The sequence below is a fragment of the Heloderma suspectum genome, chromosome 5 (genome assembly GCF_057233095.1).
Source record: "Heloderma suspectum isolate Gila_16-S chromosome 5, 16-S_ref, whole genome shotgun sequence".
NCBI classification, from domain to species: Eukaryota; Metazoa; Chordata; class Lepidosauria; order Squamata; family Helodermatidae; genus Heloderma; species Heloderma suspectum.
Genome location: NC_139462.1, coordinates 34,589,961 through 34,605,284, shown reverse-complemented (window position 1 = coordinate 34,605,284; position 15,324 = coordinate 34,589,961). Strand labels below are relative to the sequence as shown.

Here is a 15,324-nt window from a genome sequence, read left to right as displayed (position 1 = left end):
AACATCTGAGGATCCAGGGTTTGGAAATGCTGCTTTGCAAGCTGATAAAGAGTGCCTGGGTTACCCAAACCAGCCTGAAAAACAATGTACAGCATAAGCACACATAGCCCATTTGGCAAAGCTGTATAACAGGATGGGAGACCTGTAGCCCTACAGATTTTGATGTTGCTAGACTAAAACTCCCCTGGCCAGTGGTCCAGGGTGATGGGGGCTGTAGTTCAGAAACATTTGGAGGCCCACAGGTTCCCCACCCCTGCTTTCTCATGCTGGAAAATTCCAGACAATTCTGTGCATAGTGATTATCTTGGAAATAAAGCTTACAGGAATATGTGGGATCTCCCAACCTATGTGTTTAGGTTGAAGGCTTGCCAGGTTTGCAGAAGCATAATTAACCTCTCTTATCTGTCCTTGGATTCCTGGAGTTTTTATAGGTAAATATACCACGCTGTTCTCTTCATTCTTGCAGCAACCTTCAAGTAAAGGGCTGGATGAAATGCAGCAAATGAAACAGTCTCTCGGTGATGCTGCAGTAGTAGCACTGGATGCCAAGAGAGAATCTTCATTCCTCAGAAGTGAAAATCTAGCACTAAAAGAGAAAATCGTAAGTGATATTTTTATTAGCATTTGATGAATAGGGCAGTACTGAGCACTACTGTAAGACCTCGCTTTGTATCAAGAAAATAAAACCTTGGAAGTCTAGGACTTGCGAAGAAGTGGGCATCTAGTCTTCTTGGGAGATTGCCAGATAAGATCTGTGTGAACAGATATAACTTTTGTGGCCTTCTACCATAAGTACAGAGATATAGGGAACGTAACAGGCATATTAGGCCCTTGTCTTGTGAATTATGCTGGTTTCCTATTAGGATTCTAATGACAGCTCTGGGTTGGAGTTGGCTGGAACACAAGCAGGAGGGTGCTGTTGCGCTCATGTCCGACTTGTGGGTTTCCCGTGGGCAGCTGGTTGGCCACTGTGTGAACGGAATGCTGGACTAGAGGGACCTTTGGTCTGATCCAGCAGGGCCCTTCTGTTCTTACTGGTGCTAATACAAGCTTGAAGAGGGAGGAGATGGTACTACCGTGGCCCTTGCTCTTGCATACAAGCTTCCTGTCGCTTGCATCTTGCTAGATGGACAGGGTAACAGTATGTTAACTTGTTTGCATGCAGAGCCAGCTGTCGGATACTTCCAGCCAAATGGAAAAAGACATTGAATGTTACAGACGCCAGTTAGAAGCTGGAAAGGCCAACTACAAAAAGATGCAATCTGACTTGCAGAAAGAACTGCAGTACTTCTTCCAGGAAAATGCAAAGCTGACATCACTCTTGGAGAGCAAAGTTCCAAAAGGTACTGGTAAAGAAGGGGGCTGCTTGCACGTCACGAGGGTGTTTAGTGGCAAATTGTACGTTAATTAAGCCATGGTTTCTGTGGATGCGTGCAAGCTGCTTCCATTTTTGTAAACAACCTCCATTCAGCGTGATCCGAGGTTGTCAGCATGACATGCAAATCTGAACTGATATGTTGTTCAGGGGCTACACAAGGTGCTTATCAGAAGTTGTTTAAGAAACCAGATGCAGCAATCAGGCGGCGTGTATCCCCATGAAACATGGGTGAAATAATCAACAATTTGCTGCCGTGACACGCAAACCGGGTCAAGAAGTGCTTGCTCAGTCCTTCGTGTAGCCCAATGTCTTTCTAAATTTCTGATAGCTGAAGAATGCTATCATTCCACCACTGGAATGCCACTCCTGAGAGCGTCTCTGAAACTGAATTTGGCCATTGGGCTGAAAGAAGTTCAACCCTCCTGCTTTAACCACAGCCACTGTGGCTGCATGTGAAAATCCCTAGAGGAGGACTCTGGCACTCAGTGGGCTGCCTGGAATTACTAAAAAGGAGACAACTTTCTGCTCTGGGGCCTCTTGAAATGTAAGAAGGGCTAGAGAATTATACCTCCTGGAGGTAGAAAGGGACAGAGGGCTGAGAGAGGAGGATAGGTGTGTGGATAGCTGTAGCCTAAGTCCCATGAATAACAGAAATTAAGCTTCTAGGATGCAGAAGAGGGGCTAGTCCTGTTGAGGTAGTGCACTGGTCAGAAACCAAGGTATAAACTGGTGGAAAGGGCACATATTTTAATGGGGCATTTCATGGCAGCTGATGTGTTTAAAGAACAAGAACTGTATAAGCGAGTAGCAATTATTACGACTCTCTCTGAGCGCTTTTATCCATTGAAATCTTTAACTTTTTTTCTAGACTTGCTGTCGTGTATGGAATTGGAAAAAAAGGTTGGAGATTTTAAAAATGAACTGAATAAAGCCCTGGAAGAGAATGCAGCTTTAAGGAAAGAAGTGGCTGCATTATCAGAAGCTGCCTCTGGACGTGACCTTGAAATTTTCCAGAAGGAGGTAAAAATACAACCTGGGTTATCTGAAGCTGTTTCTCATGCCATGGCTTTCTAGAGCAGGCTGTGGGCCCAATCTAATCGCTTGGAGGTTTCCTGGCTTTTGTGCCTTTTTCCACCGTTCTAAAAGGTTGACATGCTTCTGCTAAGCTAAGATATGCTAGTGTTTTTTGTACTTTGGCCCTGCACCCATTGCCTTAATCGCCCCCATTGCCTTAAGGGCCCACCCCCTTTTGCCTTCAGCCCCGCCCACCACTGGAATGCAGCCCCCATGAGCTTCCCTGAAATTAAACTTGGCCCTCGGGCTGAAAGAGGTTCGACACCCCTGTTCTAGAGCATGGCTTATTTCCTGGAAGAAATTTTTGTTTTTCAGAACATCACTGATGTCCTTCGCTTTCTCTGCTGTTTCGGAAAACAGGCTCGGGTAGGGTAGTTAGGGTGCTTCCATTGCAGTATAGTGTTTACAGAAGTACTAAGTAGCTCGGGCAGCACAAGCAGTTGCCTCCTTGTTGCTTTAACAGAACCTGCATTTCTCATTAACTTGTTCCTGTGCTGCAATTAGCGTCTATGGCATTATGTTCTTGCTTCTGGGTACCTTGGTATTTGGAGGTCAGAAGAGTTTCTGATGCTCGAACCTGCCAAAGATGGTGTGTCCGGTGTTTGTGAGAAGGAAGGATAGGTAGGTAGTGGTTATAAGGTAGTGACGGACTTGAGCCAGGAGAGGGGCTTGAGATCAAATCATCTATGTGGCTTGCCGGGTCAGTCACCAGCTTTCCACTTGACCCTATGTCACAAGATTGCTTTCAGTTCCAAACAGGATGCTGCTTTGTAAGCTTTAGCTCTAAGCCAGCTTTCCCCAACCCAGGGCCCTCCAGGTGTATCCAGATTGCCCTGGGGATGATGGGAGTTGTAGCCCAATACATCTGGAGGGCTCAGGCTTCGGGTAGGCTGCTCTGAGTTCTTTTGGAGAAGGATGGGATAACTATGTGATGGAATGTGAAGATATTTGGTCTTCCACTTCCAGCACACAGGAGAAAAGCAGGTCGGAAAAACGAGCCAGTAGCCCCCGTTCTTCTTTCAGCTGGAATGCATCTTACAAAACACAGTTGAGACGATAATCACTTTCCTTCATGTCCATACTCTGTTTTAAATGGGTATCATTTGTTCCATTTAACAGCTACTTGAAAAATCTGAGATGATCGCTTCGCTGACCTCCGAAAGAGAGAGCTTGCTTTCTGAAGTAGCTGAGAAGGAGAGAATGCTCCATGAAGTGACTGATGTACTAAAATCCAAAGAGGATCTTGCAAATGCTGAAGCAATGAGAGAAAACACTGCGGCTTTTCAAGAGCTGAAGCATCAGTGTGATGAACTGTCACAGAAATTCTTGATTGCAACTGAAGAAAGCAAACGGGTGAAAGGCCAAGCAGATTTTCAGTCTGATGAAAATCTCAAGCTAAAGGCGACCATTAGTGATATGACCCAAGAGGTAAGTCCTTCTTTGTTCTCTGTGGCTATTTTTAATACGGCAACTGACTAAATGGAGCCGCCTGAAGGTTTGTTTTGCGGCAAAGAGTTCTGCACTATAATCAGGGGTTAGTGTTGGAAATACTCTGAGAATTTCTTAGGCTTCCTGGTACAGCCCCCTTGCTCATCCAGCTTGGCCCAGAGTTCTGTGGTTTCCCAGCAAAATTCTTTGTGTTACAGTACAGTGGAAGACTATTTTTGTGAAGACTATTAACTTTACTGGAGATGTGTATTTATTTCCCAGTGGTCTGGTAACACAGACTTTGTGAGAGAAAATGGGAGCCATTTTGTTGGGTTGCAAGCAGCTCATTTCTAGGACTGCCAGAGAAACCCTAGGGATTATGAGATTTCAAAACTTGATATTTTTAAATTGGGCTGAAATGGTGTTTTTACTCATGCTGAATGTTATATGCTCACTTTCCTAAACATCCAAGCTTTCCAGCAAGCTCAAAGAGCTGCAAGAGAAGGACTTGGAGCAAGAGAAGTTTCTCAGTCTGAAACAGCAACTTGATGAAGCCCACCAGAAGCTGAGTGAAATGGAGCAGCTCAAAGACCAGTTGAAGGCTTGGGAGTTTAAAGTGGAGGCTAGCGAGACAGAGAAGATGGCCATAGCTCAGAGACTTCAAGAAGATGAAGAAGAAATAAGAGTGCTGACCCAGGAGCAAGAGAAGTTTCTCGGTCTGAAAGAGCAACTTGATGAAGCCCATCAGAAGCTGAGTGAAATGGAGCAGCTCAGAGACCAGTTGAAGGCTTGGGAGTCTAAAGTGGAGGCTAGCGAGACAGAGAAGATGGCCATAGCTCAGAGACTTCAAGAAGATGAAGAAGAAATAAGAGTGCTGACCCAGGAGCAAGAGAAGTTTCTCGGTCTGAAAGAGCAACTTGATGAAGCCCATCAGAAGCTGAGTGAAATGGAGCAACTTAACAACCAGTTGAAGGCTTGGGAGTCTAAAGTGGAGGCTAGTGAGACTGAGAAGATGGCCATAGCTCAGAGACTTCAAGAAGATGAAGAAGAAATAAGAGTGCTGACCCAGGAGCAAGAGAAGTTTCTTGGTCTGAAAGAGCAACTTGATGAAGCCCATCAGAAGTTGAGTGAAATGGAGCAACTCAACAACCAGTTAAAGGCTTGGGAGTCTAAAGTGGAGACTGCAGAGTCAGAGAAGCTGGCTCTAGCACAGAGACTTCGCGAAGGTGAAGAAGAAATAAGAGCGCTGAGCCAGGAGAGAGATGACTTGAAGCAGAAGCAGGAGGCTCTTCAGCAGGAGAGAGATCAGATCAAAGAAGACATCCAAGAGACTGTCTCAATGGTAAGCTGAACCAGGCAGCAAAAAACAAGAGAGTGGCAAAGCATGGCAGAAAATTTCATAGCCCACTGCGCCAAAGCTGTCTATTAACTCTAACGTATGCATTTCTTTCTCTTGCTCTTAACATAAAAGAACATTGAAGCACAGGAAGAACTGAGAAATGCTCATGATTCTCTGAAGCAGTGCCAGAATCATATTAAAGAACTGGAAGGAACCCTTGCTGAGAGAAATTTGCAGATTTCAGGTGTTAAAGAATCTCTAGAGATCACCATAGATGAACAGAAGCAGCAGGTGAGATATCTGTAATAGACTCTCATTTGGCTAGGCTTATTGGTCTTGAACAGCCTTCCCCAACTTGGTGCACTCCAGATATGTTAGACTGCAATTCCCAGCCAACCTCTGACCATTGGCCATGCTGGCTAGGGCTGATGGGTGTTGTAGTCCAAATTATCTGGAGGGCACCAGGTTGGGGAATGCTACAAGGGTGGAGAACCAGAAGTTGGCGTCCAACTTACATCACTCCCCAACTAGCATGGGCAGTGGTCAGGGATGATGGGAACTGTGGGCAGGAGATATACAAACTGTATTGGTAGCCTGGGATATCCATGGGAGTAAAACAGTGAGTCCCTCCTTGGGACAGGTTGCACACATCTCTAGTTATAATACAAACCGTGCCCTAGAACAGCCTTTCGCTACCTGGAGCCCAGGTGTGTTGGACTGCAACCCAAAATTCCGAGCCAGCATGGCCATATGGGAGTTGCATTTCAAAACATCTGGGCGGGCACCAAGTTGGGGAAGGCTGCCCTAGAAAATGAGGGTGAATTTGTATTCTTTAACGCTTGTTGGTTCATTTCCCTGAAATGAAAGTCTCATCACTTCTGGGGAAGCAAAATGTGCTGTCTTATGTCCTGCAGATATTGAAGTTAACAGAAGACTTGGAACGCTTCAATGTGGAGCAAAATCTAACTAAAGCAGATGCAAGAGAGGCCATGCTCGAAGAAAACAACAAGCTCGAATCAATGAAGGAGCAAATTGTATCTCTTGAACGAGAAAAGACAGTCCTACAGCAACAACTGGAGGCTCTGCAAGAGGAGAAGACTTGGTGTCCGGAAAGCCATCAGTTGGTAACTATCATGCCTTTGACAGATGGATCTACCACAGTGAGTTTTAGTCTGTCTTTACGAGAACTTGCTCAATTGAACAAACCTTGGATACTTATTTAAAAGCATGTAAACAAGAGTCATTTACTATGTTTTTGAGAAGGACTTAACAGTTGCATGGTGATACAAGTTTATTTCCTAGTGAGTTTTAAATTAATTCAATGACTTAGCAACACAAAGAGCAGAAGAATCTTGTAACATTCTTGGAATAAATTAGAATATTGATGCTTAGGGTACATCACTGATACCTTGTCCAATTTCCCTTACATTTTTTTAAATATAGTTTCCTGACAAGGTCCAAGAGCTGCAAACAGAGAATGCAGAACCTGGTATGAAAGAACAACTCTGCCAAGCTCTGGGGAAACTTAGTGAAATGGAACAACTGAGAGAACAATTAAAAGCCAGCGAGTCTAGAATTGAAGCAGAGACAACGGACAAGGTGGCAATAGCTGAGAAGCTTCACCAGAATGAGGAAACAGTGAAAGCTCTAATCCAGGAAAGAGATGACCTGAGGGAAAGACAGGATATTCTCCAAACTGAGAGGGATCAAATCAATGAAGAGATGCAAGCTGCTCAAGCAATGGTAAAATGGGCTTCATTTCTGTTAAATAGGTCTGCTAATCAACATAATTGATTTTTCTTTTACTTTCCAAATTTGTGGAAATTCACATTTGTATGGATTTGAAAATGCACATTTGGGGGGAATATGACCATTTTCACATTTTCAAATTTTAGCCTATGGGGGAAATGTGCATTTTCAGCTGGTTTTTTAATTTTGCAAATTTTCTATTACTAAATTGGTGCAGGATTTGGGAGAGTTAGAAAAATGGTCTGCAGAATCCACCAGACTAGGGAAAAGCCGGTTCGCTGTGGAATCCACGGGTCAGAATCATAAAAATCCAAGCTCATTTGATTCCATTGCAGATTTCTCCAACATCCCTAGGTTGTTTTAGCTATTTAAACTCTATTAATTTTTCTGTTTTGGAAAGTTACAAAATAACGTATCGACCAGCCCTCTTTCCCCTGTCCCCTTCCAATCTTTTGGTCCATATTATAGGCAGGCATGTAAAGACCTGTACAGTTAGGAGCAACCTACGTAATCCTCACTTGCAACGATCACTGTGTATATATGTGTTTCAATGGATGGATGCTAAATGTCTCTTTACCTTATTTAAAGCTGTCTCTTAAGATGCAAGAGCTGCAAGACAAAGAGAGTGAGCTGAAGGAGTTGCTTGCAATGAAGGAATGGCTCTGTGAAGCCCAGTGGAAACAGAGCATAATGGAACAACTGGAAGAAGAACTGAAGGCTAGAGAATCTAAGCTTGAGGCTGAAAAGGCAGAGAAGCTGGAAATGGCCCAAAGGCTTTGTGACAGTGAAGAAGAGAGGAAAGCCCTGTCCCAGGAAAGGGACGCCCTGAAGCAGAAGTGGGAAACTCTCCAAACTGAGAGGGAGACGCTCAAAGGACATGAGGAAGAGACCACCTCAAAGGTAAGCAGGGCTGGCCTGACTGTCTGAGGCAGAGTAGCAAAGGGTACCCTTCCCCTGCAAGTCAAGGTGCATAGTACCCAAAGCCAGCCAAGTTATTTCCTGAGGCCAAAAATCCCACAAACACCTCTAACCTTCTATGGCAGTGTAAAATACAATAACAATAACCTTAAATAACTAACCATTTGCTACCCTTTCATGACACCCAAAATCAAATGCCTGAGGCAACCACCTCACTTCCCCCAATGGTAGGGCTGGCCCTAAGCAGGAGTTGAGATGCAAAGTGGGGCATTTTGCTTTCCGTTTCCACTGTGCTGCTTCTCCTGCCAAACTCACCTTTAGAAATCAAGCTTGCATCAGAGAGAGTATCAGTTGGGGGAATGGAAACTTGCCAGGAGACGCAAGCTGGCCTTAATCTGGGAACAGGGGGACTTGTGAGCCCTTGTGCAGGGGTGGTGGGGAGTGTCGGGGGAGGTTCTCAATTTGAATCCAGTGACAGACAAAGTCCTGTGTGCTCCAGCATATGGGCTCCCTCGGGGCAGGAAACTTGCAGAAGGGTTTGGGTATTAGGAAAATAAAGCTTTGGGCCCCTTGCATCTTTTTCTCACCACTCTTTTTAAAGCAGGGGTGCAGAACCCCATCTCTGACCCATTGAGTGTTCCAGTTCGGCCCTCCAGGGTTTCCCAGATGGCCATGCTCCTTTTCCTTAACCACCAATTGTTTGGTAGTTTCCCAGTTTTTGTGCACTTTTCCCACCATTCTGAAAGGCTAAATGGAGAAAGCCATAGTTATGGGCAGTAAGAAGGGCTGAAAGGCATGGTTACTGGCAGTAAAAGCTTTAATATGCTGGCAGTTTTGGTGTTTGAGGCCCTACCTTTGGCCTCACCCTCTTTGCCTCCAGCTCCATCCACCACTGAAACACAGCCCCTGAGAACTTTTCCAAACTGGAGTTTGGCCCTCTGGCTATAAGTGTCACGTTTCTTTGTCCTCCCCCCTTCACAGTCAGTGCTCTCTAAAATACCAGGCTTCAGGCTCACTACTTTATTAATTAACAACTAGGTTCCTTTCAAATACAAATTCTAGGAAACTCAGGCTACAAAGGAAACAGCTACTCTACACAATTACGAATACTAATAGAGGAGCCTAAGTGGAAGTTAGAGAAGTTGCCGGCAGTTTGAACAAGAACTTCCCGGCTAGATTAGCTTAGGGCAGTAGTACTCCTCAAGTCACGCCCCTCACTCTCCTCCTCCCCTGAGACCTGGGATCTCATGGAAGAGGAGAGGGGGGCCCTCCAGGCCAAGCCATCTGTGTGCCAAGGTCTTGAGAAGAAGGCCTTGCCATATCTGAGCTCACTAGGGAGGGAGCCTCCCCCTGTTTTGGCTGTTCCCATTCTGAGTCTAAGCTGCTACCTAACTCCCCATGCTCAGATTCATTTCTGACAATAAGAGGTTCTGCACCCCTCTTTTAAGGGAAACTAACAATTGAGAAATAAAGGAGTAAGTGCAGAACTGCTTGCCCATTCCTCTTCAAATAAAACCTGTCTCAGATCCAGCAGCTAGAAGAAAAGGCCTTTGACTTGCTGCAACGGCTTGAGTTGAGAGAAGAACAGAGTCGGCAGGATGCGGAAAGGCTGCATGAAATGGAGCGGCAGGAGGTAATCTTTGAGTCCAAAGTGGCAGCCATGCAGAGGGAGAAAGCAGAGATGGTTGGGAAGCTTCACAACACTGCGGAGGACTTCAGATGTGTAACCCAGGAAAAAGAGACCCTTAAAACCACGCTAGATGCTCTTCAGGCGGAAAAGGATAACATGATACAAACCATCCATCGTCTGGGCGAGACCATAGAGAGGACAGTTGCTGCCGTAAGAGTCTAATTTTTACAACCTGTAGGTCAAGGGTGGGGAACCTCTATCATCCCAGGGTCCAAATCCAATTTTAGAGATTCCCTGAGGGGCCACACTCGGGGGGGGGGGGAGGCGGGGGGGGTCAAAAATCCCAGTTTAGCTTAAAGATCTTACTGCCAGTTAACTAAGCTTTAGAAGGCACATTTCAACCTTTTTAGAATGGGGAAAAAACTGCACAAAAGCCAGGAAACCACCCGACCATCAGTGGTTGGAAGAAAGGGTGTGGGGTCAGTGGATGTAGCCATTGGGGAACTCCAGAGGGCTGGATCTGGCCCCCAGGCCTGAGGGTTCCCTACCCTTGCTCTAGATACCTTTTTATATTACCATTTAATATAAACTTTATTGGTGGCTTAACCAGTGGTGGTTGTTGTTTTTCTTAAAAGAATTTGGAACTGCAAGAGCAACTCAGACATGCTAATCATTCTCTTAAAGAACATAATGAAATGGTAGAAGAACTGAAAGAACTAATCAAAGATAAGGAGTCCTGGACTTCAGATGTTCAGGAAACGCTGAAGCAAAAGGTAAGGAAATACTTAGCATTTAAAGAGCACTTGAGTATTTAAAGTGCCCCACCTTCATTCTCCATGAGCTTTATTTAAAACAAAAGCTCACAACAGGAGAGTCTCTTAAGAATAATTCCCCACTGGGCATTTTATTTTATTTTATTTTGTTATTATTGTTATTATTAATGTTTTTGTCCTGGCAGATGGAAATGCAGCTGATGTGCTAAGTAACCATTCATGGTGAGTTTCCGGTTGTTGACCTCAACATTATTGTGTGTTTTTTTAAGGTTGAGGATACTAAAGCAGAAATGGAAAAGTTGCTGGTACAAGTGAAACAACTTGAAGAGCAAGTTGAAATACAGAAAATTTTGGTTGTTGAGAGAGACCGGCTAATTGAGCAATCAAAAGAAAAGCATATAGAAGAAATAGAACAGCTAAGAGAAGAGGTAAGAAAATGACGAATGCGTCCAACTTGAAGTTCTCATCATCCCTGACTACTTGCCATGCTGGCTGGAAATTGATAGAAGTTGTAATCCAACAACATCTGGAAGGCCGCAGCTTCTCCACCTCTGATGTACACAATTGAGTAACTTGAATATGCATGAAATATACAAACCACTACCTTTGGAAATCAAATTCCGTCATTGACAATGTGTTCATGTCATATATTCCAAAATGTTTCTGAAGGTTTCAAATTATAAAAGTTCAAGCATAGACCTGCAGAAAAAGATTTATTGACTGTTAAATCCCCCTTCTTTTGAAGGTTTTGACTAAATATTTGACATTTAAAATATTGCTTTTTAACTTATTTCTATTGTTTATCTGTTTACCTTTGCTTTTCTGAAGTTCTTTTTGTGAAATTATATATTCAAGATATTAATCGCACTTGGAAAAGTTATGTCCTTTTTTTTCCTTTGATGGGGGTGGTTCTTGCATTTTTGAATTTCTTAAGATATACTCTTCCAGCTACAAACTCTCTCAAGTAACTTTTATTTAAAGTTATGCTTGTGGTTGTTCTTTTACCATTGCTCAACTTTTTTTAGTAACTTCAAGGCAGATTCTATATTTATTTCATTTCTATACCGCCCAATAGCTGAAGTTCCCTGGGCGGTTCACAAAGATTCTAATCTGAAGTGATGCTTTAGGACACTGGTATACTGAATATCTTCTATTTTGTCTTCAACTTCTAGAAAATTAGTTGAATCCATACTTAGTCATACTTGGACCAGACCCACTGAAATCAATGGGACTTAATTTAGTGACTAACCTAAGTCCCATTGATTTCATAAGAACATGTAAGCTTCCTTATTAGATCATTGGACCAAAGATCAGTCAAATCATTGTTCCATCTCATCCAGTATTGTCAACACTGACTGACAGAAGCTCTCCAGCGTTTCAGGCAGGATTCTTTCCGATCCCTGCCCAGAGATGCTGGGGATTGAACCAGGGACCTTCTAATGTCAGTTGATCTGTGCTAAGTCTGAGTTCAATCCAATGTTTTCTTTGCCTTAGTTTCTTCATCCAAGGCTTGCTGTGTTCACTGCCTGCTGAGCCTTCCCATTTCCTTACTGGCATCGTTTTTGCAGCAGAATGAAAAGCAAACGGAGCCTTAGTTTTGTTTGTCCTTTTGCCTGGCCCTGTCACTTTCCCCTCTTTTTTTGGGGGGGGGGGTTGTGGCTGAGCTGTTTTCTCAACGTTCTCTTATCTTGCACCCGTGCTGTGTTCCTCTTCCAAGTATGTATGCATAGTTGAAGAGCAAGGGATCTAACTTAAACAAAAACATTTTCCTGCATGTCTCACATTACTGGATTGCAGCCCCTACACCCTTGCCAGGTAGGGTCTCGCTCCTACCCCTCTCCCTTGGCTTGTTCTGGTGTCTAGTGTGTCCACACTATTTTAGTAGCTTTAAAAAAAAAAATCCCAATCAGTGCATCAACTTCATCTCAGCAGCTTGCCCTCCCTCTCGATTCTTGAATGTTAGTAGTGTAAGACTAATTTAGAATGCCTGAAAGGGACTTTAGTTAGAACCAACCCTATGTTCCTTGGACTTAATGTCTCTGTGTATACATGGACTAATCTAAGTATATCCCAACACATTTATTAAATGTTTTTCCTTTAGAAGATGGACGAGTGAAAACATCACGGGCTGGTTAATAATTTAATCTTAAGTGGAATGTGCCAAAAAGTAGAAGATTTTGCAGATTTTATTTAGAGTATTGGTTAAAGAAATAAAGCTGTGTAAACTTAAACACCTAGGAAACTGGGGAGAAAGTTAATAAGATTGAGGCATATTTATAATAAAGGTTGGAATTTGTTCTTAATATACTGGTACAGCTATTATCATCAAAGTATACCCATGGAGCTATTTATATTTTGAAGATAGGTTGATTTATAGATGTAATAAGTTGCCTTGTTCCAAACATTGTTCAATATTTTATGTTTAAATAAGAATTACTTAATTCTGTATTAGACTTATTTTAAGTATCTACTGAAGAGAGGAAAGGTTAAGGAGAGTATAATATTGTAAGATGTAAAATCTTTTAAAATGTTTAAGAGCAGAGGAGGGAATTTAGCTGCTTAAGGGAACATATTTCAGTCTGCTTACTTTATTCTCCTTTATGGCAACACATTACCAGAAAGTCAGATCAGACAAACCTAGGAAGATTTAGTAATGATTTTCTTCTGCATACCATTTTTGTCTTGCTAGTTAGAAAAGTCATCTGAAAAATTAAGCTTACAAATTGGCAAAAAGAATCAGTTGCTAGATGAACAGAGAGAACAGAAGGAGAGCATGAAACAGCTGGTGAAGGAGAACTCCTTGCTGCAAAAAGAAAGAGACAACCTTCAGCAGTCTATGCAGAGTCTTACAACAGAAAATGACCAACTTCGGGAGAACTTGCTGGAAAACACTACAAAGGTATAGGGAGGTTTTCTTAGTGATGTGTTATCCTTGTCACATAAAATCTTTTGGTGGCAGATGTTTGGACCCAGTACCTGACTTCTAGAGTGCACTTTCCAGTGTGACTACTGAAATTCTGGATATGATTATGATGCTCTTGGGGAGGCTTACAAAAGTACCATATTCCCATGATGGGGCTTGGCTTTTTTTTAATATGGCTGAACTTGTTGCAAAGGTAGTCCAGATCTCTTGAGATCTTGCCTGTTCATAATATTACAAATTAAACAGGAAAATGATCAAGTTGATATGCCCAAACTTTCTACAGTGGAATGCATTATATGGAAGGAATCTTACCATGCTAGAACAATGCTAGAGGAAACTAAGACTTTGTAATCCTTGGTTTGTAAATTTTCTTGTTGTTGACAGCACTGCATTTCTGAAGCTTAAGAAAAGGGAGATTCTAAAACTGGTAGAAATCGTCCTTTGATTCTGAGGTCCGTTTAGTTGGAAGATAACCTATGAAAGAGGCATTTCTCAGGCTGCAAACCTAAACCCATTTACTAGGGCAGGGGTGGAAAACTTGTAAGCCAAAATATCTGGGGGGCCACAACTCCCATCATCCCCCACCACTGGCTGTGCTGGCTAGGGCTGATAGGAGTTGTAGGCCAAAACATCCGGAGGGCCATAAGCTGCCCGCCACCATTCCCCCGATACTAGGGAGCAAGTACCAATTGACACAGTGCAATTTTGTTCTGAGTTAAGCATGCTTGGAACTGTACTGTTGGGTATCTTTAAGGCCAGCAGTTAGGGCCTAACTAGAATTTTGGGGACTCTAGAAATAACAAGTGGGACCTGCAGCTCAACAAAATCTTGCAGTGTGGAGTTCAGGGCTTCGGTTCAGGGCTCCAGCCAGTCATGCCCTCTTCCAGGAGTCTCCGTTCCATGCTCTCAGTTCCTTTGCCCAGCAGTCAGTTAGCATTCCATGCCCACTGATTATGCTCAGTTTTCATTGGACTAATTTTGACTTTCCTCCTTTTACCAAAGATTTTCTGTAGTTCTGCAAACCTTTGGGTTCCCTCAAGCCTGCCAATACTGCCGTCTTGTGCCCAAATGGTGCTGTTTCAGCCGCATAATGATCTCTACTCAGATCATGAGTTTGCTACGAATACCTAGGATAATTTATAGTAGGACTAGCAAAGTCAGCATGAATCTCAGTTCATTTTGTCATTCAGGCTTGGGTTGATCTGGCTAATCTTCTGCAGTTTCATGCAGTAAATTACATTGACATCTGCTTTGTCATGTGAGAAACCACCAGGGTATAAACTAAATTGTGGAGTGAAAAGGCCAAGGCAGCCAATCACGTAAAGCAGCTCCTAATTTCGGAAGCTGCCTGCACCTTTTTCAGTTTCATTATCTTCTTGAGGTACATTTCTTTTCGGAAAAAATGTATTTGTTCACTTTTTAGGCTGCATTCTAAGTCATTCGTAACTTAACCACCTCTGGTGGAGAAGGATGGCAACAGAGACCCAAAAATAATGAATTGGGCTCAACTCTCTCAAATCTATATTGCTTTGTTTTTTCCCTAACCAGGGTTTGAACATGTGCGTAGTAATGGTTTGAACCCTCCCACATAAACCTGGTTCCTGTCTGATTCTGCCATCGCAAACACTTTAAAATTGTGTCCGCACTGACACTGTAAACCAGATTCTGGACTGAAAAGGAGTCTGCTCAGGCTTTCCTTCACAGAAGACCATGACTTGAACATTTTTGTTTATTATAATGTATTATTTGTGGTATTTATATGCCGCTGAATATATTAAAATCTCTGTGGTTCACAATATCAAAATGCAATATTAAAAACACAACATTAAAACACATGGTTTTGGGGGCGTAATCCATCTTGAGGTAACTTTGTCCATCTAATCCATATTCTGCCTTTTCAGTTCTCTGAAACAACTGCCAAGCTGGAGCAACAAGACTGCATTGGAAGCTTGGAAGCGAAAGTGTTAAGAATAACGGTACATAGTATTATTTCATTTATTTATTTTATTTATACCCTGCCCTTCTATCAAAAATGGCACTCAAGGCAGCTTGCATAAATTGGCATTACATAAACTTTTAACGTATAAAATAAATTTATTGATAGAATTTCCA

The 15,324-nt window shown here is 42.9% G+C and overlaps 1 protein-coding gene across 7 annotated transcripts in view; it reads left to right on the top strand.

Moving 5' to 3' along the window:
• The window catches only part of CENPE (centromere protein E), a 64,893-nt gene that overhangs the window by 17,976 nt on the left and 31,593 nt on the right, over positions 1 to 15,324 (top strand). For 4 of the 7 annotated variants that reach the window (XM_084855750.1, XM_084855751.1, XM_084855747.1 and 1 more), the window contains 14 exons: positions 467 to 601; positions 1,166 to 1,343; positions 2,247 to 2,398; positions 3,572 to 3,880; positions 4,353 to 5,222; positions 5,352 to 5,510; positions 6,134 to 6,379; positions 6,663 to 6,962; positions 7,557 to 7,868; positions 9,412 to 9,726; positions 10,152 to 10,289; positions 10,559 to 10,717; positions 12,979 to 13,188; positions 15,114 to 15,188. In XM_084855750.1, the coding sequence (XP_084711876.1) occupies positions 467 to 601; positions 1,166 to 1,343; positions 2,247 to 2,398; positions 3,572 to 3,880; positions 4,353 to 5,222; positions 5,352 to 5,510; positions 6,134 to 6,379; positions 6,663 to 6,962; positions 7,557 to 7,868; positions 9,412 to 9,726; positions 10,152 to 10,289; positions 10,559 to 10,717; positions 12,979 to 13,188; positions 15,114 to 15,188 (3,558 nt within the window). The remainder of the gene's footprint in view (positions 1 to 466; positions 602 to 1,165; positions 1,344 to 2,246; positions 2,399 to 3,571; positions 3,881 to 4,352; positions 5,223 to 5,351; positions 5,511 to 6,133; positions 6,380 to 6,662; positions 6,963 to 7,556; positions 7,869 to 9,411; positions 9,727 to 10,151; positions 10,290 to 10,558; positions 10,718 to 12,978; positions 13,189 to 15,113; positions 15,189 to 15,324) is intronic. The other 3 variants (XM_084855752.1, XM_084855749.1, XM_084855748.1) reach the window with 2 other exon arrangements.